The sequence below is a fragment of the Salmo salar genome, chromosome ssa20 (assembly GCF_905237065.1).
Source record: "Salmo salar chromosome ssa20, Ssal_v3.1, whole genome shotgun sequence".
NCBI lineage: Eukaryota > Metazoa > Chordata > Actinopteri > Salmoniformes > Salmonidae > Salmo > Salmo salar.
Genome location: NC_059461.1, coordinates 18,486,781 through 18,510,137, shown reverse-complemented (window position 1 = coordinate 18,510,137; position 23,357 = coordinate 18,486,781). Strand labels below are relative to the sequence as shown.

At 47.9% G+C, this 23,357-nt stretch overlaps 1 protein-coding gene across 7 annotated transcripts in view; it reads left to right on the top strand.

The window, feature by feature from the left end:
- The window catches only part of LOC106579993 (voltage-dependent N-type calcium channel subunit alpha-1B), a 146,035-nt gene that overhangs the window by 76,903 nt on the left and 45,775 nt on the right, over positions 1-23,357 (top strand). For 3 of the 7 annotated variants that reach the window (XM_014160517.2, XM_014160495.2, XM_014160494.2), the window contains exons 1-13: positions 12,191-12,432; positions 12,654-12,766; positions 12,892-13,004; positions 13,115-13,246; positions 15,311-15,383; positions 15,508-15,625; positions 17,412-17,479; positions 17,992-18,098; positions 18,814-18,870; positions 19,630-19,692; positions 21,479-21,514; positions 22,300-23,052; positions 23,233-23,357. The exon at positions 23,233-23,357 is cut by the window's right edge and continues 69 nt beyond it. In XM_014160517.2, coding sequence (XP_014015992.2) covers positions 12,695-12,766; positions 12,892-13,004; positions 13,115-13,246; positions 15,311-15,383; positions 15,508-15,625; positions 17,412-17,479; positions 17,992-18,098; positions 18,814-18,870; positions 19,630-19,692; positions 21,479-21,514; positions 22,300-23,052; positions 23,233-23,357 — 1,717 coding nt within the window. In that variant the 5' untranslated portion in view covers positions 12,191-12,432; positions 12,654-12,694. Of the gene's footprint in view, positions 1-8,494; positions 8,611-9,637; positions 9,728-10,421; positions 10,506-12,190; positions 12,433-12,653; positions 12,767-12,891; positions 13,005-13,114; positions 13,247-15,310; positions 15,384-15,507; positions 15,626-17,411; positions 17,480-17,991; positions 18,099-18,813; positions 18,871-19,629; positions 19,693-21,478; positions 21,515-22,299; positions 23,053-23,232 lie in introns of those variants that run through there. The other 4 variants (XM_014160516.2, XM_014160502.2, XM_045703026.1 and 1 more) reach the window with 3 other exon arrangements.

Genomic DNA, 23,357 nt, shown 5'->3' with positions numbered 1-23,357 from the left:
ATCGATGGTAGCTAGTAGGCCGGCGACGACGACCGCCGAGCCCCGCCCGGCCGAGGAGGGGCGCCACCATCCGTCACTGTCGTGACAGTACTCCCCCCCCTGACGCGGCTCCCGCAGCGCGCCGACGCCGGCCTCGAGGACGCCCCGGAGGGCGAGGCGCAGGGGCGATCCGGATGGAGGCTGTGGAACTCCCGGATGAGCGCTGGGTCCAGTATGTCCTCCACCGGTACCCAGCACCTCTCCTCCGGGCCGTACCCCTCCCAGTCCACGAGGTACTGCAGGCCCCTCGCCCGGCGTCTGGAGTCCAAGATGGACCGGACTGTGTACGCCGGGGGCCCCCCCGATGTCCAGGGGGGTGGAGGGACCTCCCGTACCTCATTTTCCTGCAGCGGACCAGCTACCACCGGCCTGAGGAGAGACACATGAAACGAGGGGTTAATGCGATAATAAGAAGGAAGTTGTAATCTGTAACACACCTCGTTTATTCTCCTCAGGACTTTAAATGGCCCCACAAACCGCGGACCCAGCTTCCGGCAGGGCAGGCGGAGGGGCAGGTTCCGGGTCGAGAGCCAGACTCTCTCCCCTGGGGTGAACACCGGGGCCTCGCTGCGGTGCCGGTCAGCGCTCGCTTTTTGTCGTACCCTGGTTCGTTCCAGGGATTCCTGCACAGCGTTCCAGGTCTCCCTTGAGCGCTGAACCCATTCCTCCACCGCAGGGGCCTCCGTCTGGCTCTGATGCCATGGCCCCAGGACCGGCTGATAACCCAACACACATTGGAATGGTGATATGTTGGTGGAGGAGTGGCGCAAAGAGTTCTGAGCCATTTCGGCCCATGGCACGAACCTTGCCCACTCCCCTGGCCGGTCCTGGCAGTAGGACCGCAGGAACCTGCCCACCTCCTGGTTTACCCTTTCCACCTGCCCATTACTTTCGGGGTGAAACCCCGAGGTCAGACTGACCGAAACCCCCAGTCGCTCCATAAACGCCCGCCACACTCTGGACGTGAACTGGGGGCCTCGATCTGAGACGATATCCTCGGGCACCCCGTAGTGCCGGAAGACGTGGGTGAATAAGGCTTCTGCGGTCTGCAGGGCCGTAGGAAGACCGGGTAACGGAAGCAGACGGCAGGACTTAGAAAACCGGTCCACAACGACCAGGATCGTAGTGTTGCCCTGAGACGGCGGGAGATCGGTCAAGAAATCCACCGCCAGGTGGGACCATGGTCGTTGTGGAACCGGGAGGGGTTGTAATTTCCCTCTAGGCAGGTGCCTGGGAGCCTTACTCTGAGCGCACACCGAACAGGAGGAGACATAGTGCCTCACGTCCCTCACCAAGGTGGGCCACCAGTATCTCCCACTAAGACCACGCACTGTCCGCTCAACCCCTGGGTGACCCGAGGAGGGAAGCGTGTGAGCCCACCGAATCAGCCGATCGCGAACATCGAGCGGAACGTACTTACGACCCACTGGACACTGCGGAGGAGTAGGCTCCGTCCGTAACGCCCGCTCGATGTCCGCGTCCACCTCCCAGACCACCGGTGCCACCAGGCAGGAGGCTGGAAGTATGGGAGTGGGATCGGTGGACCGTTCCTCGGCGTCATGGAGACGAGACAGTGCGTCGGCCTTAGTGTTCCGGGAACCTGGGATATACGAGATGTTAAACCGAAATCTCGTAAAGAACATCGCCCACCTGGCTTGACGCGGGTTCAGTCTCCTCGCCGCCCGGATGTACTCCAGATTGCGGTGGTCAGTCCAGATGAGAAAAGGGTGACGTGCCCCCTCAAGCCAATGTCTCCACACCTTCAGGGCTCTGACCACAGCCAACAGCTCCCTGTCCCCCACATCATAGTTACGCTCCGCCGGACTCAACTTCCTAGAGAAGAAGGCGCAGGGGCGGAGCTTTGGGGGCGCCCGAGCGCTGGGACAGCACGGCTCCTACCCCAGCCTCGGACGCGTCCACCTCCACTATGAAGGGCAAAGAGGGGTCCGGGTGCGCCAGCACCGGAGCGTCGGTGAACAAAACCTTCAGACGACTAAAGGCCCTGTCCGCCTCCGCGGACCACTGCAACCGCACCGGGCCCCCCTTCAACAGTGAGGTAATGGGAGCCGCCACCTGACCAAAGCCCCGGATAAACCTCCGGTAGTAATTGGCAAATCCCAAAAACCGCTGCACCTCCTTCACCGTGGTGGGAGTCGGCCAATTACGCACGGCTGAAACGCGGTCACATTCCATCACTACCCCTGATGAGGAAATGCGATACCCCAAGAAAGAGACGGCTGGTTTGGAAAACTCACATTTCTCAGCCTTGACGTATAGGTCATGCTCCACCAGTCGCCCAAGCACTTTACGCACCAGAGACACATGCTCGGCGCGTGTAGTGGAGTAGACCAGAATGTCATCGATGTACACCACTACACCCTGACCGAGCAGGTCCCGTAGAATCTCATCCACAAAGGATTGAAAGACTGCGGGAGCATTCTTTAACCCATACGGCATGACGAGGTACTCATAATGGCCAGATGTGGTACTAAATGCCGTTTTCCACTCGTCCCCTCCTCGGATACGCACCAGATTATATGCGCTCCTGAGATCCAATTTCGTGAAGAAGCGCGCCCCGTGAAATGACTCCATCGCCGAGGCGATGAGAGGTAGTGGGTAACTGAAACCCACTGTGATGGCATTTAGACCTCTATAGTCAATGCACGGGCGCAGACCTCCCTCCTTCTTCTTCACGAAAAAGAAGCTCGAGGAGACGGGTGAGTGAGATGGCCGAATGTATCCCTGCCTCAAGGACTCAGTGACGTATGTCTCCATAGCCGCTGTTTCCTCCTGAGACAGGGGATAAACGTGACTACGAGGAAGGGCAGCGCCCACCTGGAGGTTTATCGCACAGTCTCCTCGTCGATGAGGTGGTAATTGGGTCGCCTTCGTTTTACTGAAGGCGATAGCCAAATCGGCATACTCTGAGGGAATGTGCACGGTGGATACTTGGTCTGGACTCTCCACCGTAGTCGCACCGATGGAAACTCCTATGCACCTGCCCGAGCACTCATTTGACCACCCCTTAAGAGCCCTCTGTCCCCACGAAATCTTAGGGTTGTGAGTGGCTAGCCAGGGAATCCCTAGAACCACTGGAAATGCTGGGGAATCGATGAGGAAAAGACTAATCCATTCCTCATGACCCCCCGCATTACCATGACCAGAGGCACAGTGACCTCCCTGACCAGCCCTGACCCTAGTGGTCGACTGTCTAGGGCGTGCACGGGGAAGGGTTGGTCCAACTGGACCAGGGGAATCCCCTAACTTAGCCGCGACCCCACGGTCCATAAAACTCCCTGCTGCGCCTGAATCGACTAGCGCCTTAAACCGGGAGTGAGGGGAGAAACAAGGAAAGGACACTGACACATACATGTGACGGACAGGGGGCTCTGGGTGAGGCTGGTGCTGACTCACCTGAGGTGTCAAAGGAGCGCTCTGCCTGCCCTCTGGACTCCTAGGGGAGTCTCCCCAGCACCGGTCCACAGTGTGCCCTCTGCGACCACATGAGGTGCAGGAGCGACCTCCCCTCCAGTCTTCCTGGCTGCTGCCCCCCCTATCTCCATAGGCGTGGGAGCAGGAGGACTGGAGGGTGGAATGAGCAGGGCCCGGGTCGGACGTCCGCGGGCGGCCAGCAGATTGTCCAGTCGGATGGACAGATCCACCAGTTGGTCCAGTGTGTGGGTCGTGTCCCGACAGGCTAATTCCCGGCGGACGTCCTCCCTCAAACTACAACGGTAGTGATCTATAAGGGCCCTCTCATTCCACCCTGCTCCCGCGGCCAGGGTCCGGAACTCGAGAGCGAAGTCCTGCGCGCTCCTCGTCTCCTGCCTCAGGTGAAACAGCCGCTCACCCGCCGCTCTCCCCTCCGGGGATGATCGAATACTGCCCGAAAGCGGCGGGTGAACTCTGGGTAGTTGTCCCTGGCTGAGTCCGGACTGTCCCACACGGCGTTTGCCCATTCCAGGGCCTTACCCGTGAGGCAGGAGACGAGGACGCTGACGCTCTCCTCCCCCGAGGGAGAGGGACGAACGGTCGCCAGGTATAACTCCAACTGGAGCAAGAAGCCCTTACACCCAGCGGCCGTTCCATCGTACTCCCTGGGGGGAGCGAGTTTCACCCCACTGGTACTGGGTGCTGTGGGTGCTGGTGGGGGCGCAGGCTGTTGGCCTGCCGAGTTCAGGGGGCCGAGAGCGCGTCGGTCCCAGCTCTCCAGGCGCGCCAACACCTGATCCATGGCGTTCCCCAGCCGGTGGAGCAGGGTGGAGTGTTGGTCGACGGTTTCCTCCATGGACATGGCTGGCGCTGAAGCTCCTGCTGACTCCATTTAGTTACGGTACGTGATTTCTGTCACGGGCTGGCTCGAGGAACAACAGGAGAGGTAGAGTCAGGCGCAGGAGACAGAGAGAGTTCGTGACCACCCTTCTTTATTTGAAGCACTGTACGTGGTCGACAAGGTATAGGGGCGCAGCCCTGAACGATTCTGCGGTGGTGTACACAAAATAAAAGAAACCACTGGCAGAAGGAAAAACTAAATACACGTTCTTACGAACACACAAAACCCGGACAAGCAACACAATCACGTACAACCACATACATCCTACGCTAACCTAAATAACCCCCCCTTTCTAATGACTAACCCAAAACAGGTGTGTGCCTACCTAGACCTAACCAAACGAAAGTGAAACAAAAAGGGATCGATGGTAGCTAGTAGGCCGGCGACGACGACCGCCGAGCCCCGCCCGGCCGAGGAGGGGCGCCACCATCCGTCACTGTCGTGACACTGTGTCAGATTTCAAAAAAGCTTCACGGCGAAAGCACACCTGGCAATAATCTGAGTACAGCGCTCAGACACAACAACAAGCCATACAGATACCCGTCATGTTGTGGAGTCAACAAAAGTCAGAAATAGCATTATAAATATTCACTTACCTTTGATGATCTTCATCGGAATGCACTCCCAGGAATCCCAGTTCCACAATAAATGTTAGTTTTGTTTCGATAAAGTCCATATTTATGTCCATATACGTCCTTTTTGTTCGCGCGTTCAATTCACTATTCCCAATGCACTATGCGTGAGCACTAAGTTCAGCCGAAAAGTAAAAAAAAGTTCTATTACAGTTCGTAGAAACATGTCAAACGATGTATAGAATCAATCTTTAGGATGTTTTTATCATAAATCTTCAATAATATTCCAACCGGACAATTCCTTTGTCTTTAGAAATGAAAAGGAACTCATGGCATTCTGCCAGACACCTGATTCAAACAGCTCTTATTCTCTCCCCCTTCACAGTAGAAGCCTGAAACAATGTTCTAAAGACTGTTGACATCTGGTGGAAGCCTTAGGAAGTGCAATATGACCCCACAGACACTGTATATTGGATAGGCAATCACTTGAAAAACTACAAACCTCAGATTTCCCACTTCCTGGTTGGATTTTTTCTCAGGTTTTTGCCTGCCATATGAGTTCTGTTATACTCACAGACATCATTCAAACAGTTTTAGAAACGTCAGAGTGTTTTCTATCCAAATCTACTAATACTATGCATATATTAGCTTCTGGGCCTGAGTACTAGGCAGTTTACTCTGGGCACGCTTTTCATCTGAACGTGAAAATACTGCCCCCTATCCCAATGAAGTTAAATGTATTTGGCTAAGGTGTATGTAAACTTCCGACTTCAACTGTAACTGCCACAAGGCTGTGAACAATCTAAGAGACAAGGCAATAAGGGTCTTCTACACCATCAAAAGAAACATACAACTCAACATCCCAATTAGGATCTGGCTAAAAATACTTCTATGGTTGTGGGGTCTGGGGTCCACTCACCAACCAAGAATTCAAAAAATGGGACAAACACCCATTGAGACACTTCATGCAGAATTCTGCAAATATATACTGTGTGAACTGTCAAAAACCCCAAACAATGCATGCAGAGCAGAATTAGGACTATACCCACTAGTAATCAAAATCCAGAAAAAGAGCCACCTAAACCACCTAAAAGGAAGGAATGCCCACACATTTCACCACAAAGCCCTCACCTACAGAAAGATGAACCTAGAGAAGCGTCCCCTCATCCAGCTGTTTCACAATTAGACCCAACCAAATGATGAGAAAGCAAAAAGATAACTATCACTGGAAAGATTAAACAAAAAAACAGAGCAAATTGGAACGCTATCTGGCCCTGAACAGAGAGTACACAGTGGCAAATCCTTGACTATGTACAGACTCCGTGAGCATAGCCTTGCTATTAAGACAGGCCGCCATAGAAAGACAGGCTATGTGCCCACTGCCCACAAAATGAGGTGGAAACTGAGCTGCACTTCCTGACCTCTTGCCAAATGTACGACCACATTAGAGATACATTTTTCCCACAGATCAAACAGACCCACAAAGAATTTGAAAACAAATCAAACATTGATAAACACCTGTATCTGTTAGGCGAAGTACTGCAGTGTGCAGTCACAGCCCGTTGCCATGAGAAAAGGGCAACCAGTGGAGAACAAACAACATTGTAAATACCACCAATATTTATCTGTTTATTTATCTTCCCCTACTTCCCCTTCTATTCCTACGACAACTATTTGCACATGTACATAGCTGATAATATAACACTTGAATTGTCTATCTTTTTAAAAACCTTTTTGAGTGCACTATCTACTGTTAAATTCAAATGTTTTTTTATTCATGTTGTTATGTGTCTTCTCACTTTTGATTATTTCACTTGCTTTGGCAATGCAAACATGTTTCCCATGCCAATAAAGCGCCTTTGCGGCGTGCTGAGGAGCGACTGACTCCCCCGCCTGAGGGGCTGCTGTGGAACTGCAGCAGGCAGGGCTGGGATTCCTGGCTAACACCACCCCCTCACAGCCCTCCCAAACACAAACACAAACAAACACACGCACACACAAACACACACAGCCACTGCAATGCAGGAAGGAGCTTCCCTCGGCCCTGCGTGGGAGAGACACCAATCACTGCCTGGCTCTCACCAAGTGAGCTGTGAGGGCGGACTGTTCAGGGAGGGGATCCCTCATTTCTCTCCATCTGCCTCTCTCTCTCTGTCTTTCTCTCTGTCGGTTTATTTTTCTCTCTCTCTGTCTCTTTCTCTCTCTCCCTGTCTCTCTCTCTCTCTTTCGCTCTCTCTCTTTCTCTGTATCTATCTCTCTCTCCTCTTCTCTCCCTTCCTCTCTCCCTCCCTCCCATCCGTCATTCCCTCTCTTGTTAACAGGTCTTCAACAGCTACTACCACACACACATGGAAGATGTGGGTGGAAGGAGGAAGATAAATAAAAGCCTCAGTCTCAACGACTCAATCCAGACTGTTGTGTTGTGTTTGTGACTTCACAGTGCAGTTAAAGGATTGGTTCACTATTATAGAATGAAATCTCTATTGTTTATGTAATTGGCATGTTATAGAAGGGTCCAGACACTTTTTTAGGGATTTCACTTGGTTTTGGGAAACTTATCCCACCCGCAGTAGACTTCCTCATTTCTTGTTCTGCGCTATGGGGGCACCGGAGAAACATGAACAAAGGCTCCAAAAACACCCAAATACGTCCTTTTAGAAACGGCAAAGCTCTCAGTATAGTGATGCAGGTCTTTAGATGTTGTACACATGAAATTGTATAATTCTGAACTTTATCTGAACTGTGACTCGAGCATTTTCCCCTATCAGCTGTGCTGTGCAGGCTACATGAAGAAGCAGCACAGCTGGTAAGTTTCTCAAAACCAAATGAAATCGCAAAAAAATGTGACCAGTCTATAACATGCCATTACAAATAAGGAGATTAGGTTAAAAAAAATGGCGAACCACTTGTTTAATGAGTAAGACCTCCCCCCCTTTGTCTTGGTAATCCATTCCAACCCAATCAGCAGTAGGCCTATCTATTTCCAGGTTACTCATGGGTAAGAAGAATGGAAATGGGCCTCTTTAATTGGCTAGATAACAGATGGTGGTTTATGTGGTTACAAAAAGCATCACATGCTCCTTTCAGCTTTTTTTCCAGTGACTGTTTGATGATGTCAATGCATTAGGAACATGCACTGATTAAAATGAATGACACTCATTTGATTTCCCAATTGTCTTTCTGCAGTGGAAACTGGGTTGCATGTTGTTCCAAGATAGTGTCAGAAATATGATTGCTTCATGGTGTAACCATTAGAGATCTGATGTTTGCACACACCACTGACTGTATTGCCAAAATATATTTAAACATTTTTTCTATAGCAAATTCATAATTTTTAAAGCTTATTTTGTGTCTGAAGTTTTAATTTTTAATGTAGAGGAAACAAAGACTTGTAATACTCTCCAAAAAGCTTCACCCACAGCCAAGTCCACAGCTGGGAGCCAGACTGCTGTCAGCATATGAGTGTTCCAGGCTCTGACATGTAGCTAAAACTGTGTGTGTGTTCCCATGCTTGTCCGATAAGTGTGTGTGTGTGTGTGTGTACCTGCAGGGAGTTTGCCAAGGAGCGTGAGCGTGTGGAAAAGAGGCAGGAGTTTCTGAAGCTTCGCAGGCAGCAGCAGATCGAGAGGGAGCTGACTGGATACCTGGAGTGGATATGCAAGGCAGGTCAGACTGCCCTCTACTCCCTCTCCTTTTTTATTTTAACACCTAATACCCCTTTACTTTAATACTTAAAGTTTACTTCAATATTGCTCAAGTTTTTGCTAAAGTTTTAGTAACAGGCAAACATGATTTGATACTATGTGCATATATATATATATATATATATATTGATATATATATATATATATTACATTGTGCTGACATAGTATTAGTCTTAGGGCTTTATGATATGCGATATTAAGTATGCTGATGGTTTGGAGTGTGTGTGTGTGTGTGTGTGTGTGTGTGTGTGTGTGTGTGTGTGTGTGTGCGTGCGTGCGTGCGTGCGTGCATGCGTGCGTGCCTGCGTGCGTGTGTGTGTGTGCATTGGTGGAAAAAGTATACAATTGTCATACTTAAGTAAAAATATGGATAACTTCATAGAAAGTTACTCAAGTAAAAGTGAAAGTCACCCAGTAAAATACTACTTGAGTAAAAGTCTAAAAGTATTTGGTTCTAAATATACAGTACTTAAAAGTATCATAAGTAAATGTAATTGCAAAAATATACTTAAGTATCAAGAGTAAAAGTCTAAATCATTTCCAATTCCTTATATTAAGCAAAGCAGATTGCACAATTTTCTTGTTTTAAAAATGTACGGATAGCCAGGAGAACATTCCAACACTCAGACATTATTTACAAAAGATTCATTTGTGTTTATTGAGTCCGCCAGATCAGAGGCAGTAGGGATGACCACGTGTTCTCTTGAAGTGTGTAATTTTGACTATTTTCCTGTCCTGCTTAGCATTCAAAATGTAACAAGTCATTTTGGGTGTCAGGGAAAATGTATTGAGTAAAAAGTACAATGTTTTCATAAGGAATGTAGTGAAGTAAAGGTTGTCAAAAATATAAATAGTAAAGTAAAGTACAGATAACCCCAAAAAACGACTTGTAGTACTTTAAAGTATTTTTACTTAAGGACTTTACACCACTGTGTGTGTGTATGTGTTCATTATATGGTGCGTGGCTGACACCTGTGTATTTGTTTCAGAGGAAGTGATGCTGGCGGAGGAGGACAAACACGCTGAAGAGAAGTCCCCTCTGGATGGAGTGTGGTACAAAAGGAAACATAACAACCCAGGTCAGGAGTATACCAGGGCCCTGAGTTGGTTAAGTCAGACCACCTGATCTGATCAGGGAAAACTCAGTGCCTTGGTTATGAGCTTTATCTGAGTGCCGTCTCCCTGTGTTTGCCCAGGACTGCTTACCCAGTCTCCTCTCTGGCTGTGGTTGTAGATGTGTGAGGCTTCGGGCTGATGCCACCCACACTCTCTGTGCTAAATATTGTGCTGTTGCTGTTATCAAGGCCTTGTTAGCACAACACAGAAATAATCAAAGCCCAAGTGTGAACCCACAGTAATTATGGGTGTTGGGGCCACATGTAAATTGTATTACAACGGGAGAGAAGTGCACAGGGCCACAGTTCAGAGAGAGCCTGGCTGGGAGAGTGTGTTTGAGGGAGCTGTGTTCCCAGTCGAGTTTGAATGGTCTGTTGAGCTAACAACACATGAGAGGCCTCCCCTGAGATGCTTGTAGTAACAGTGTTTCACAAGCTATCATAAATGTGAATGGCTCAAGCTGTGTGCTGCTTTTTCAAAAGGAAGTATGTTGCCTGATGGAAGTCCTGTATTAATGCCCTGAGAGCTGATGTCATATCCATCAAATACACATACTGGGTATACATTATCTCCCTCGAAGAAACTACACTAAGATACTTTTCACAAGGAAATCTGGTGTGGTTCTAACCCTAACGTATTGTTCTAATGTGTTTTCAGTGTTGAAGAGAGCAAAGAAGAGCAAGAATGACCTGATCAATGCTGAGGAGGGCGAGGACCACTTCACTGACATCTCATCTGTTGGTAAGGCCAACGCCCGTGAATCGGACCTCTTGATCATCGTCAGCTTTCACACTGCTCACTGCTGTATCCTGTTCAACCCAGTGATTTCTATACACTAGATGACTGATGCAGGGCACTGTTTTGAAGCCACCGCGCCGGCCATCTTGGCACCCCAACCATTGTAAAACTATTTTGGAAGCTCTAGAAATGCATGTATTAATGGAGAGCTTAGGACTATAAGGTTGTACCTACAAAAAAAGATGATACTGAGATAATTAGCTATAAAGTTCCAAAACTTAATTGGTTTGAATGGTGTCATCATTTTTTATCTTGTATTCTTTTGAACTTAGCAACATGGATTGGGGATATTTAGGGTACTACATGGAAAGAACAAGGCTCAGTCAATAACTACATTTGACTAAAATGCAGCTAGAACCTTATAGTCCCAAGCTCTCATAATGTCTACATTTGTTTTTCGACACATTTATTCTATTAAAGACACCTTAATAAATGATTTCAATTTATATTATATATTGGTTCTACCTCTACTAGCTGTCTCATGTCACCAAATTCTGTCTCAACTGCAGGCCTGGAACAATCTTTCTCTTAAACTGTGCTTCAATTTAATGATGTTGCATATTGAATCATTTTGTTTGTCTTTTAATTAGATTGTGGTGGTATTGGGCCTATTTCCTACAATGTGTATCAATTTGGGTTAAATACTAGCCTTTATAATGTAATAAGTAACTCAAATTGCTATTCTTCCCAGTATGTGACATAAAGAATTCCTGGTTGTATCTATTATGTTAGACAACTGCCCTTTAAGAATGACTAATGACAGAAGCATTGCAATAGCCTCTTATTAAAAAAATGATCAAGTAATAATAAAAAAAATCTCCAAATGTTCCCTCCTTTTTTCAGATAGCTAACTATCTGTTTGAACCTCTCAGTCCCCCTGCATAAGTGATTATTAATACTCCTCAATTAGATCTGCATCACTGTACACTAATTAAAGGGGAGTAGGTGGTTTGGCTCAGTATTAGAATCCCATACAAAAAATATATGACAGGGAGAAGGAGAGGGAGCTGGAGGGAGAAAGAGAAAAAGAGAGAGGGGAAAAAGGCAAGCTTGACTTGGTGCTCAGTTTATGAGGCTTCACACCCGAGTTACATTTGGAGATGAAAATAGCCCAGGAAATGATGATTCTCCCTCTCCTCCTGGGCCACTAACGAGATGCTAATAGAACCATTTTTCACTTTTCTTTTTTTGGTCCAGCCTCAAATTTTTGTTTAATTTAAGTTACAGATGGTTTATTATGGTCCAGGGGCTGGGAGGTGGAGGCGGGAGAGAAGGGCAGTGCACAGAGTTCTCTATGGATGAACTAGCCAGGATACTGAGAAGATACTGAACAATATGATGCAGCATTATTAAAGAGAAATGTAAAGGCAAATCAGCTAACGGTCATATTGCAAATGCCCTCTACTTCACATACAAGTTGCTGTGTTTGGCATGCTATGCTGTGGTTTGATTGAGCCGTAGTGCACATTTTGGGGTTTATTAGCTTTGATTTTGAACCTTTCCTCTCATTGAGTCTAATGACATTTCGAGGCGGTCCCCACCAAGTGAAAACGTTCAGGTCATGAAATTACATCAAAGTGATTTCATTGAGAAATACAGAATTGATGACTGCGTGACTTTATCTCCAGTTTGTGTGTTGTTCCCACCACTGTTCCTCCAGGGTCTCCGTTCGCCCGGGCCAGCCTGAAGAGCAGCAAGAACGGCAGTGCCTCTTACTTCCGGAGGAAAGAGAAGCGGCTCCGCTTCACCATCAGACACCTGGTCAAGGCTCAGAGCTTCTACTGGACAGTGCTGTGTCTGGTCGGCCTCAACACACTCTGTGTGGCCATCGTCCATTACGACCAGCCTGAGTGGCTCACATATGCACTGTGTAAGTCCTGCCCAACGCCCGACCTGCGTGGGAGGGAATACTGTACCATTTGTTTTCCTACCATCACCAACTGGACGTATCATTCTGTTTATTTGCTGTTTGTACAATGAAGCCATCTACAGTGTGTTGGCTGTATTGAAACAGTGCCTTCACGTCAGACATCAGGCCGGTCATATTCGACTCACTGAACTGATCTGTGTGTTATTCCGTCTCCCGTGCAGATTTGGCAGAGTTTGTATTCCTGGGCTTGTTTCTGACTGAGATGTCCATGAAAATGTATGGACTAGGACCCATGAGCTACTTCCATTCCTCTTTCAACTGTTTTGATTTTGGAGTAAGTGAGACTGCGATCCAATCAGACCTGCACTTCTGAAATGTTGTATAGTAGAGAGTTACATTGCATTGCGTTACATTAGAGAGAACGCCATTTTTTTGTAATTCAATGTACTCCACTCCCAGGTGATTATAGGCAGTATTTTTGAGGTGATCTGGGCAGTTGTGAAACCTGGGGCCTCCTTTGGCATCAGCGTCCTGAGAGCTCTCCGTCTGCTCAGGATTTTCAAAGTCACTAAGTGAGCGATCCGTTACACCCTGATCCAAAACACGACATGATCACCTGTACATGACTCGATGCTATACCACTATCACCTCCTCATTCCTCCTCTTCATCCCCTTGCTGTAGGTACTGGAACTCTCTGAGGAACCTGGTGGTCTCTCTACTCAACTCCATGAAGTCCATCATCAGCCTGCTGTTCCTCCTCTTCCTCTTCATCGTGGTGTTCGCCCTACTGGGCATGCAGCTCTTTGGGGGACTGTGAGTCCACCCTTATTGCCTCTCTCAGTAACAGTTCCTGTCCAGTACACACACTGTACTGTATTATTCATGGGTCCAGATTACCCATGGTGATACTCAACATTAGCCAGTTCCATTGTTGTTAGCGTTACCATTTAGCTTGTGATATATTATAGATGTACGTTGTTTTTACTACAGTACGTTGTTCCTCTAGTAGTATGGAGAGGAGAGAGTAACAGTATGGAAAGGCGAGGTTTTCATCCCTCCACTTTTTGAATTATTGAGCCCACTCAGAAACAGAGTAGATGGTCTCTGTGTTGTTCAACGGAGTAGATGGTCTCTGTGTAGTTCAATGGAGTAGATGGTCTCTGTGTAGTTCAATGGAGTAGATGGTCTCTGTGTAGTTCAATGGAGTAGATGGTCTCTGTGTAGTTCAATGGAGTAGATGGTCTCTGTGTAGTTCAATGGAGTAGATGGTCTCTGTGTAGTTCAATGGAGTAGATGGTCTCTGTGTTGTTCAACGGAGTAGATGGTCTCTGTGTAGTTCAATGGAGTAGATGGTCTCTGTGTAGTTCAATGGAGTAGATGGTCTCTGTGTAGTTCAATGGAGTAGATGGTCTCTGTGTAGTTCAATGGAGTAGATGGTCTCTGTGTTGTTCAACGGAGTAGATGGTCTCTGTGTTGCTCAACGGAGTAGAAGGTCCCTGTGTTGCTCAACAGAGTAGAAGGTCCCTGTGTTGCTCAACGGAGTAGATGGTCTCTGTGTTGCTCAACGGAGTAGAAGGTCCCTGTGTTGCTCAACAGAGTAGAAGGTCCCTGTGTTGCTCAACAGAGTAGAAGGTCCCTGTGTTGCTCAACAGAGTAGAAGGTCCCTGTGTTGCTCAACAGAGTAGAAGGTCCCTGTGTAGTTAATAATCCCGATAAATGCAGAAACACTCCAGTCATGTGATCTAAATGCACAAGTGGCAGTCAGAGAGGACATTATGAACAATAGATGCATGCAGTTAATCCAAAGAGAAATTACACTTGGCAGGCCTTGAAATGCCCAGCCTGGGAGTATGAACTACAGTACAATCACTCCCTGACATAATGGAAGCAGGATCTCTGTGTTGTTCAGGCTCTTCCAGTGTAGTGTTCAGTCAGGCTGTGTGCTGTTCATGGTCTTTCAGTGCAGCGTTCAGTAAGGATGTGTGTTCAGGCCCTTCCGGTTCAGTGCTGAGTCAGACTTTGTGTTGTTCAGGTCCTTTCAGTGCAGTGTTCAGTCAGAGATAGATTAAGGACTAGTGGTTGTGAAGCTGCTTCACCCAGCCAGATCCAGCCAAAGCCTGCCCACTTCAAGCAGACCAGGAAATGTATGCTAGCCAAATCTACTTGAGCTGAGGTGTCCAGGTGTCCAGGTGCATGGATCATTATTCAGTATGCACTCTTTGAATAGAATTCATATTCAACATCATGCCTGACCTAGTCAAAATAAAATATACACATTTAGTGGGATAGATACAATATTAGATGTACACTATACAGTAAGTCACTTGTTTTAGCTATTGTATAATATTGTATTGATCTGTTGTATTTTGTATTTTATGATGATTCGTTTGTACAGACACACATATTTTTACCTCACAGTAGAGTGGAGGGTTTTCTGCAGACCTGCATTGTCTTTTCTCTAGTTGGGGAACTAATGAGAGCTGTACTAATGAATATCCGTCTATGCACCAAAGGATTTCAGCAAGCTGAGAGAGGACACACTTCGTTTGCTTTCTGCATGGTTCTCATTGTTGGAAGGTGTAATGAGGTCCCTGTAGATTCTTACAGAGCAATACAGAATATCAAGATTAGCACAAGATGTTGTGAAATCAGCCTTGACGGAGAGCCAACAGAGCTGTTAGGGCTCTGACAGTGGAAAGATGTGCTATGCCTATTGTGCTGGAGCAACACAATAAGAAACTAGGACTAAGTGGGGTTCTTCTCATCTTCTCAATTTCCATGGTGATGAGGGATTATAAAATGTAGAGTGGGAACCTGTGTTCTAGCAAGGCGTAGCTGAAAGTTAACGACCTTTCTAATCTGTGTTTCTTCCTGCAGGTTTAATTTTGACGAGGAGACGCCAACAACAAACTTTGACACCTTTCCAGCAGCCATTCTCACAGTTTTCCAGGTGAAGTTCACAAAAGGCTAAATGAAGTTGGATTTTTGCCTTCCTTTTGAAAATCATTTCATGTTATAACTACTGTAATACCATTAGCGAAATCCGTGTAACAATGTGTTTGTGTGTCTCCCAGATTCTGACAGGAGAGGACTGGAATGCAGTGATGTATCATGGGATAGAGTCCCAGGGGGGCGTGCGCCGGGGAATGTTCTCCTCCATCTACTTCATCGTTCTCACCCTGTTTGGAAACTGTATCCTCTCTGGATGATCGCCCTGCATTGATTAACCTTTACTACTGTCAAGCATCATGACTTCAGAGCTCTGTGAGAGTATCATGATTTAGCGTTGATTTGTAAGCTATAAGAATATATACTGCTCAAAAAAATAAAGGGAACACTTAAACAACACAATGTAACTCCAAGTCAATCACACTTCTGTGAAATCAAACTGTCCACTTAGGAAGCAACACTGATTGACAATAAATTTCACATGCTGTTGTGCAAATGGAATAGACAACAGGTGGAAATTATAGGCAATAAGCAAGACACCCCCAATAAAGGAGTGGTTCAGCAGGTGGTGACCACAGACCACTTCTCAGTTCCTATGCTTCCTGGCTGATGTTTTGGTCACTTTTGAATGCTGGCGGTGCTTTCACTCTAGTGGTAGCATGAGACGGAGTCTACAACCCACACAAGTGGCTCAGGTAGTGCAGCTCATCCAGGATGGCACATCAATGCGAGCTGTGGCAAGAAGGTTTGCTGTGTCTGTCAGCGTAGTGTCCAGAGCATGGAGGCGCTACCAGGAGACAGGCCAGTACATCAGGAGACGTGGAGGAGGCCGTAGGAGGGCAACAACCCAGCAGCAGGACAGCTACCTCCACCTTTGTGCAAGGAGGAGCAGGAGGAGCACTGCCAGAGCCCTGCAAAATGACCTCCAGCAGGCCACAAATGTGCATGTGTCTGCTCAAACAGTCAGAAACAGACTCCATGACGGTGGTATGAGGGCCCAACATCCACAGGTGGGGGTTGTGCTTACACCCCAACACCGTGCAGGACGTTTGGCATTTGCCAGAGAACACCAAGATTGGCAAATTCGCCACTGGCGCCCTGTGCTCTTCACAGATGAAAGCAGGTTCACACTGAGTACGTGACAGACGTGACAGAGTCTGGAGACGCCGTGGAGAACGTTCTGCTGCCTGCAACATCCTCCAGCATGACCGGTTTGGCGGTGGGTCAGTCATGGTGTTTGGTGGCATTTCTTTGGGGGGCCGCCCAGCCCTCCATGTGCTCGCCAGCGGTAGCCTGACTGCCATTAGGTACCGAGATGAGATCCTCAGAGCCCTTGTGAGACCATATGCTGGTGCGGTTGGCCCTGGGTTCCTCCTAATGCAAGACAATGCTAGACCTCATGTGGCTGGAGTGTGTCAGCAGTTCCTGCAAGAGGAAGGCATTGATGCTATGGACTGGCCCGCCCGTTCCCCAGACCTGAATCCAATTGAGTACATCTGGGACATCATGTCTTGCTCCATCCACCAACGCCACGTTGCACCAGTGACTGTCCAGGAGTTGGCGGATGCTTTAGTCCAGGTCTGGGAGGAGATCCCTCAGGAGACCATCCGCCACCTCATCAGGAGCATGCCCAGGCGTTGTAGGGAGGTCATACAGGCACGTGGAGGCCACACACACTACTGAGCCTCATTTTGACTTGTTTTAAGGACATTACATCAAAGTTGGATCAGCCTGTAGTGTGGTTTTCCACTTTAATTTTCAGTGTGACTCCAAATCCAGACCTCCATGGGTTGATAAATTGGATTTCCATTGATTATTTTTGTGTGATTTTGTTGTCAGCACATTCAACTATGTAAAGAAAAAAGTATTTAATAAGATTATTTCTTTCATTCAGATCTAGGATGTGTTGTTTAAGTGTTCCCTTTATTTTTTTGAGCAGTGTATATATATATCCACACTGTATAAGATCCAATGTAAATATTGATCGACTCATTAACTGTTTGAACTTTCCTGACCCCTCACTGATCAGACACTCTCCTCAATGTCTTCTTGGCCATCGCTGTTGACAACCTTGCAAACGCACAGGAGCTCACTAAGGTAGAGTACATACTACAGTAGGGCTTCCTGCCTCTGTGTTCTCTGACTGGAACCTCCCCTCCCTAGAGTCCCTGAGAACCCTGGATAGAGAGACAGAGAGGACGTGTCCCCCTGATGATCCATCACGAAAGTCAGCTGTCTAATCAAATGCCACAAATGGAATTTCATTCCCGTATTTATGTTTGTTGAATATGACAGTGAATATTCCTATTAGGATATATAGTGCCTTGCTTTATTGGTTCCTTAACCCTGTCGCCTGGGGCTGTTCTGGGATGACTGATGTTTGTCCTGGTCAATAACTCAAGGTAGTGAACCTCCCAACTGGTTGTCGGATTTGCGACCATTCATAACAATACACCTATGGGGAAGAGGCTTAAATCTTTGCGGCCACACCAGAGAGAGGTGAAGGCCTTTTTTTGGCTTGTGGCAGGGCTTATCATCATGGAACCATTGATGGCCCACCAACCCACCCCTGGGTGGTCTCCGTTCTTCACTGTGTTTGTGTTCCTCAGGATGAGGAAGAGCAGGAGGTGGCCATCACCAAGAAGATGGCCCTCCAGAAGGCCAAGGAGGTCAAGGAGGTCAGCCCCATGTCGGCCGCAAACATCTCCATCACAGCGTAAGTCATGATCAGGCGTTTGATACAGTTTCCCCCTTGCTACCCCCCCTGCTCTCCCTCTCTCATACCCCTCACACAGATCAAACCCTCCTCACACCCCCTCCCTCAGATCAAACTTCCCTCCCTCACACTCCCTTTCACAGATCAAACCTCCCTCACACCCCCTTTCACAGATCAAACCTCCCTCCCACCCACTCCCACAGATCCTACCTCCCTCCCCCACACCCCCTTTCACAGATCAAACCTCCCTCCCACCCCCTCCCACAGATCCAACCTCCCTCACACCCACTCTCACAGGTCAAACCTCCCTCCCTCACCCCCCTTCCCACAGATCCTACCTCCCTCCCTCCCTCACGCCCTCCCACAGCCCTGCCTCCCAGACACACCACACTGTCTCCCCCTCCTGAGAGATGCTCTTTTATATTGAAGTATGTCTACATGGGATTGTATCTGTTGTTTGTGGCTTTATGTTGTATTATTCTGTCTGGACTACCAATTTCTCGGTTGATTGTGCTCTTCTGAGGAGTTACATAGGATTTAACCCTTCTGTTCCCAATGTCTGGTGTTTTGATAGATCATGTGTTCTCTCTTTGAGTCACTGAAGGGCTCAACGTTGTAAATGTGTTGAGAAGCAGTTGATAAAAGGCTTAATGCCTGCTAAGACCTTGACTAGGGTCATAGACACCTTAATACTCTGGCTCCCACCCCCACATAGGCTACACAGCATCCTGTACACAGGCCAACATGGAGCGGAGAGGGCAATGCCAGCAAGGTAATTTCCTCAACAGTGAGCCCAGATTATGCATGCAACGCTGTACATTCAGACACTTGGTTCTGGTGACAGTGGAACCTCTGGTGTATGCCTTTGTTGGAACCCTTACCACTAGTCTCTCTTGGAGTGACAGGCACTTAACCTGAAATGTAAATTGAGTGAAAAAGAAATAGATAGTCCACATAAGATTTGGCACATTTCAGTCATTGTGTGGGCACCGTATCCTTGTATTGCCATTCACCAGTATGTACTGTATAACACCTGTAATTAGTGTATTCATAGTCAATGGTAGCAGGATATGTTATTCTGTCATTGTTTTAAATGTTTTGTCTTAAATGTTTCAAAGCACTGTTTTATCTTGTTATTTAAAAAATGTAATGTAGCCATTGGTTTGTAGAATATTCTTATTAATATAGGCTTTGGGAATTTTTTCCTCCGCATTTCCTCAAAGGAAATATACATGTAATGTATAATTGGACTTGAAATATGGCCCCTATAAATTGGTCTCTGCAAAGCGAAATAAGACTCTTTTCACTATTTGTCTTGGAGGTTGAAAGTCTCAACGCTGCTACTCTCATTCCTTTCTTAACTCATTCTGTTGGTCTCAAACTGAGACTCCCATTGAGTTGACGTGTAGTGGGAGAGTCAGGGACAGACAGACGGATGGATGGACAGAGGGTGCCCTGTCCTTCTTCTGACCCTGACCTCTCCCCCTCTTTTGTTCTCCCTCCCCATCTTTTTTTTTTTTTGCATGTGCAGTTTTGTAAAGCAAAGTCAAGGTGCACTCTCTAGCAGCTCGTCCGTCTGCAGCGTTAATTCACTGTGAGTGTTTACTCTCCGTTACACTTTACCTCATCACCCTCCTCCTCCTCCCTAGCCTGGGTCCTATACTGTATGTACAGTACAACAATTCTTGTATTGTTTGTGCTAGAGCACAAACACACTGCACCACCAGGCTACCTCACCTCCCCTCCCTCCGTCTCCCCTTTGACTCCCAACTGTTTCTCCTGAGCATTGAGCCATACCATTGTGAGTTTTCCTCTGTGTTGAATTGTAGCAGATGAATGTGGCAGCCTTTTTTCAGTAACAGGTATTATGAGATTGGTATGCTCGTTCTGTATGTACATACATGTATGCACCTCTTCGTGTTCATTGTGATTGATTCTGTACATCTGCACTTGTTGTAGTGACTGAACTCTCCTCATGACCTCCCTCTAAAGAATGACTTTACAGAACTCATATGTTTACCTCTTCATCTCAGACTGAGAGTATCTCCCTCTCTCCCTCTTCGCTGTACTGTGTCAGTGTACTCAAAGGTAGTCTGAGCAGACAGAGTATACTGGGGCGGTGTTCAAATCAAATCAAATGTATTTATAAAGCCCTTCTTACATCAGCTGATATCTCAAAGTGCTGTATAGAAACCCAGCCTAAAACCCCAAACAGCTAGCAATGCAGGTGTAGAAGCACGGTGTCTAAGAAAAACTCCCTAGAAAGGCCAGAACCTGGGAAGAAACCTAGAGAGGAACCAGGCTATGAGGGGTGGCCAGTCCTCTTCTGGCTGTGCTGGGTGGAGATTATAACAGAACATGGCCAAGATGTTAAAATGTTCATAGATGACCAGCAGGGTCAAATAATAATAATCACAGTGGTTGTCGAGGGTGCAACAGGTCAGCACCTCAGGAGTAAATGTCAAATGGCTTTTCATAGCCGATCATTCAGTGTATCTCTACCGCTCCTGCTGTCTCTAGAGAGTTGAAAACAGCAGGTGTGGGACAGGTAGCACGTCTGGTGAACAGGTCAGGGTTCCATAGCCACAGGCAGAACAGTTGTGTTGTGCTGCTGGGCTGGCTGGGCTGGGTTAGGTTCAGCTGGGTTGGGTTGGGCTGGGCTGGGCTGGCTGGGTTGAGCTGGGCTGGGTTGTGTGGGTTGAGCTGGGCTGGGTTAGGTTCAGCTGGGCTAGGCTGGCAGGGCAGGGCTGGGTTGTGTGGGTTGGGTTGGGCTGGGCTGGGTTGACAGCAGGCTCGTGCTGTGTCAAGCAGACTGCGAGACGCTCTCCCTCCCTGTCCTAACGACCCACAACAAAGCCACTAGAAACTGTCGCTGGCACTCAGTGAGTCAGAAGTTCCATTTGAGCAGCTCTGTAAAGGCCACCATGTACCTTATGACCAGATGCCACAGCCAGGCAGCTGGAGAGGCAAAACACAAGCGCGCACACACACACACACCCTGCCTGTAACGTCAGAGGCCCTTTGTTTGGCAAAGTACCATGTCCCTCTTTTATATTAGGGACTCGTTTTTCTCATTACTAGACAATAAGGATAATGTAACTTGGGGGTGGGATTGTTTAAGATATAGTCAAGTACTAAGTCTACTTTCTGTAGTGCAGGTAGTCTGTAGTGTCGTTCATTTGTCTTCTTTATTTTCAGTTCTACTCTCAGTGAAGTAAGTCCTTTGGTGTCTGTGTTATGTTGTCGCCCCGTGTTTCTTCCCTGTCAGTCTTTCTAAGCTCTTGTTTTCCCCTGTGTCTTTGTTTCCAATGTCTCCTAGCCTGTTAATGCCTCTGAGTCTGTCCCTTGTTTGTTTCAATGTGCTCCTTCATGTGTTGTAGGAGTTATGTCTGCTCCCCAGTCCATCACTACTTGAGGTAAACTAACTTACTGTACGGTGGCCATGACAATCTATTTGTATAACATAACATAACTTCCTGGTGATGACCATCATCCTCATGTTTACATTATTGAAGCAGGATGGAATAAACATCTCGTCTTGCTTCTTTACTTTGCCCTACATTAGCTTGATCATTCCCTCCTTATAGTGTACCGTACACTGTACTGTACTTTCACTCAAATAATCCCCTGCCATCTCTCCATTCACCCCTAACCAGATACCTCAGTTTAGAGCTTACTCTGTTCTCAGTGTACTACATGGAGGGTAAGTAGTGGAGGGTAGATTGGGGTCCTGGAGTTGAACATTCCCACAATGCTAGCACGAGTTGACATGATAGTCGTTTTCATGCCGTTGTACTGTATGAAAGTTAATTTTGCTTTCTACACAGTACAGGACGTCATGTTTGAAGTATCTGTATACGGGTGGTTTATATGGCATAGGTAGACTACTGATTTACAATGCATGTGTTCAACCATTTCAAAGTGCTCTACAGACATTGACAGGGCAAGTCAACTGAAGCATGCTTGGCCTGTCCATATAGTCTCTCTTTTTACATGTGGTAATGGAGAGGGACTGGACTGTTTTGCTGTAAATAAACCTCCATTGCACTTCCATACTGTATGTCATTCAGCATGCAGGGGTTTATCTGTTGTATTCCAGAATGATTCTTTTCAAATACATGAAATACATATCGCTCGCGCAGTAAAGGACAGGTTCAATGTACCCTAATAAAGGTGAACTGCCCTGTCTGTCCACCTGCAGTAAGGAGCAGCAGAAGTCTCTGAAGATGATGTCAGTGTGGGAGCAGCGAACCACTCAGCTGAGGAGACATAACTTGCGTGCCAGCAGTGAGGCCCTGTACAGCGAGCTGGACCCTGAGGAGAGGCTTCGTATGTCCTCCGCCCTGCACATCCGCCCTGACATGAAGACCCACCTGGACCGGCCCCTGGTGGTGGAATCCCATGACGGCCCCGGCCCTATGGGCCAACACAAGCCCCGGACTCCTGAGGAGACAGATACCCCTGAGGACCCGGCCGGCCCCCAGCCACGCAGGCACCACCGCCACCGGGACAGGGAGAGACCCATCGATGAGGCCAATGAGAATGGCGATCCAGGCAAAGAGGGTAGGCACCATGTCCACCACAGTCGAAGCAAGGACCCAGACGGCACCCGGGGCAAGGAGGGGAAGAGTGAGCGGTCGCGCAGCCGAGAGGGGGGCAGGAGGCACCACCACCAGACCTTAGTGGACGAGGGAGGAGGAGGGGGGACGGGGGAGAGAGAGCACCGCCACCACCACTCCCACAGACAGGCCAGAGAGGGCAACGGCACTGTCAACAGCGGAGGCAAGGGCGAGCGCAGGTCACGCCACAAAGATGGCCGCTCGGGAGAGAGGTGCTCCAGGGGAGAGAACGGAGCCAATGGGGAGAGGAGGAGACACAAGACCCACGGCTCAAGGGGCCAGTCCACACTGGAGGGAGAGGACCACAGTGAGAGGGAGAAGGGGAGGGGCCACAGGTAAGACTGGCTCTGTCCCTGGCTGTCTCTGTTACTTCTACATGACTGCAAATCTATAGTATACATCATTTTGTACTGATGAAAGCATATCACATAACATTATTTTAGAGGAGTAGATGTGTCTACCTCGTACCAGAGATCAATGACTTCTGACCAATGATAATTGTATCTGTTTCCCAGGGACAGATATGTGGAGTCTGAGGGCGACTCCCTGGCCATCAGCCCCCAGCAGGACCCTGGAGATCAGAGGTGGGGCACAGAGGGACCTGAAGACTCAGACAACCAGAGGAACGTCAGACGGACTG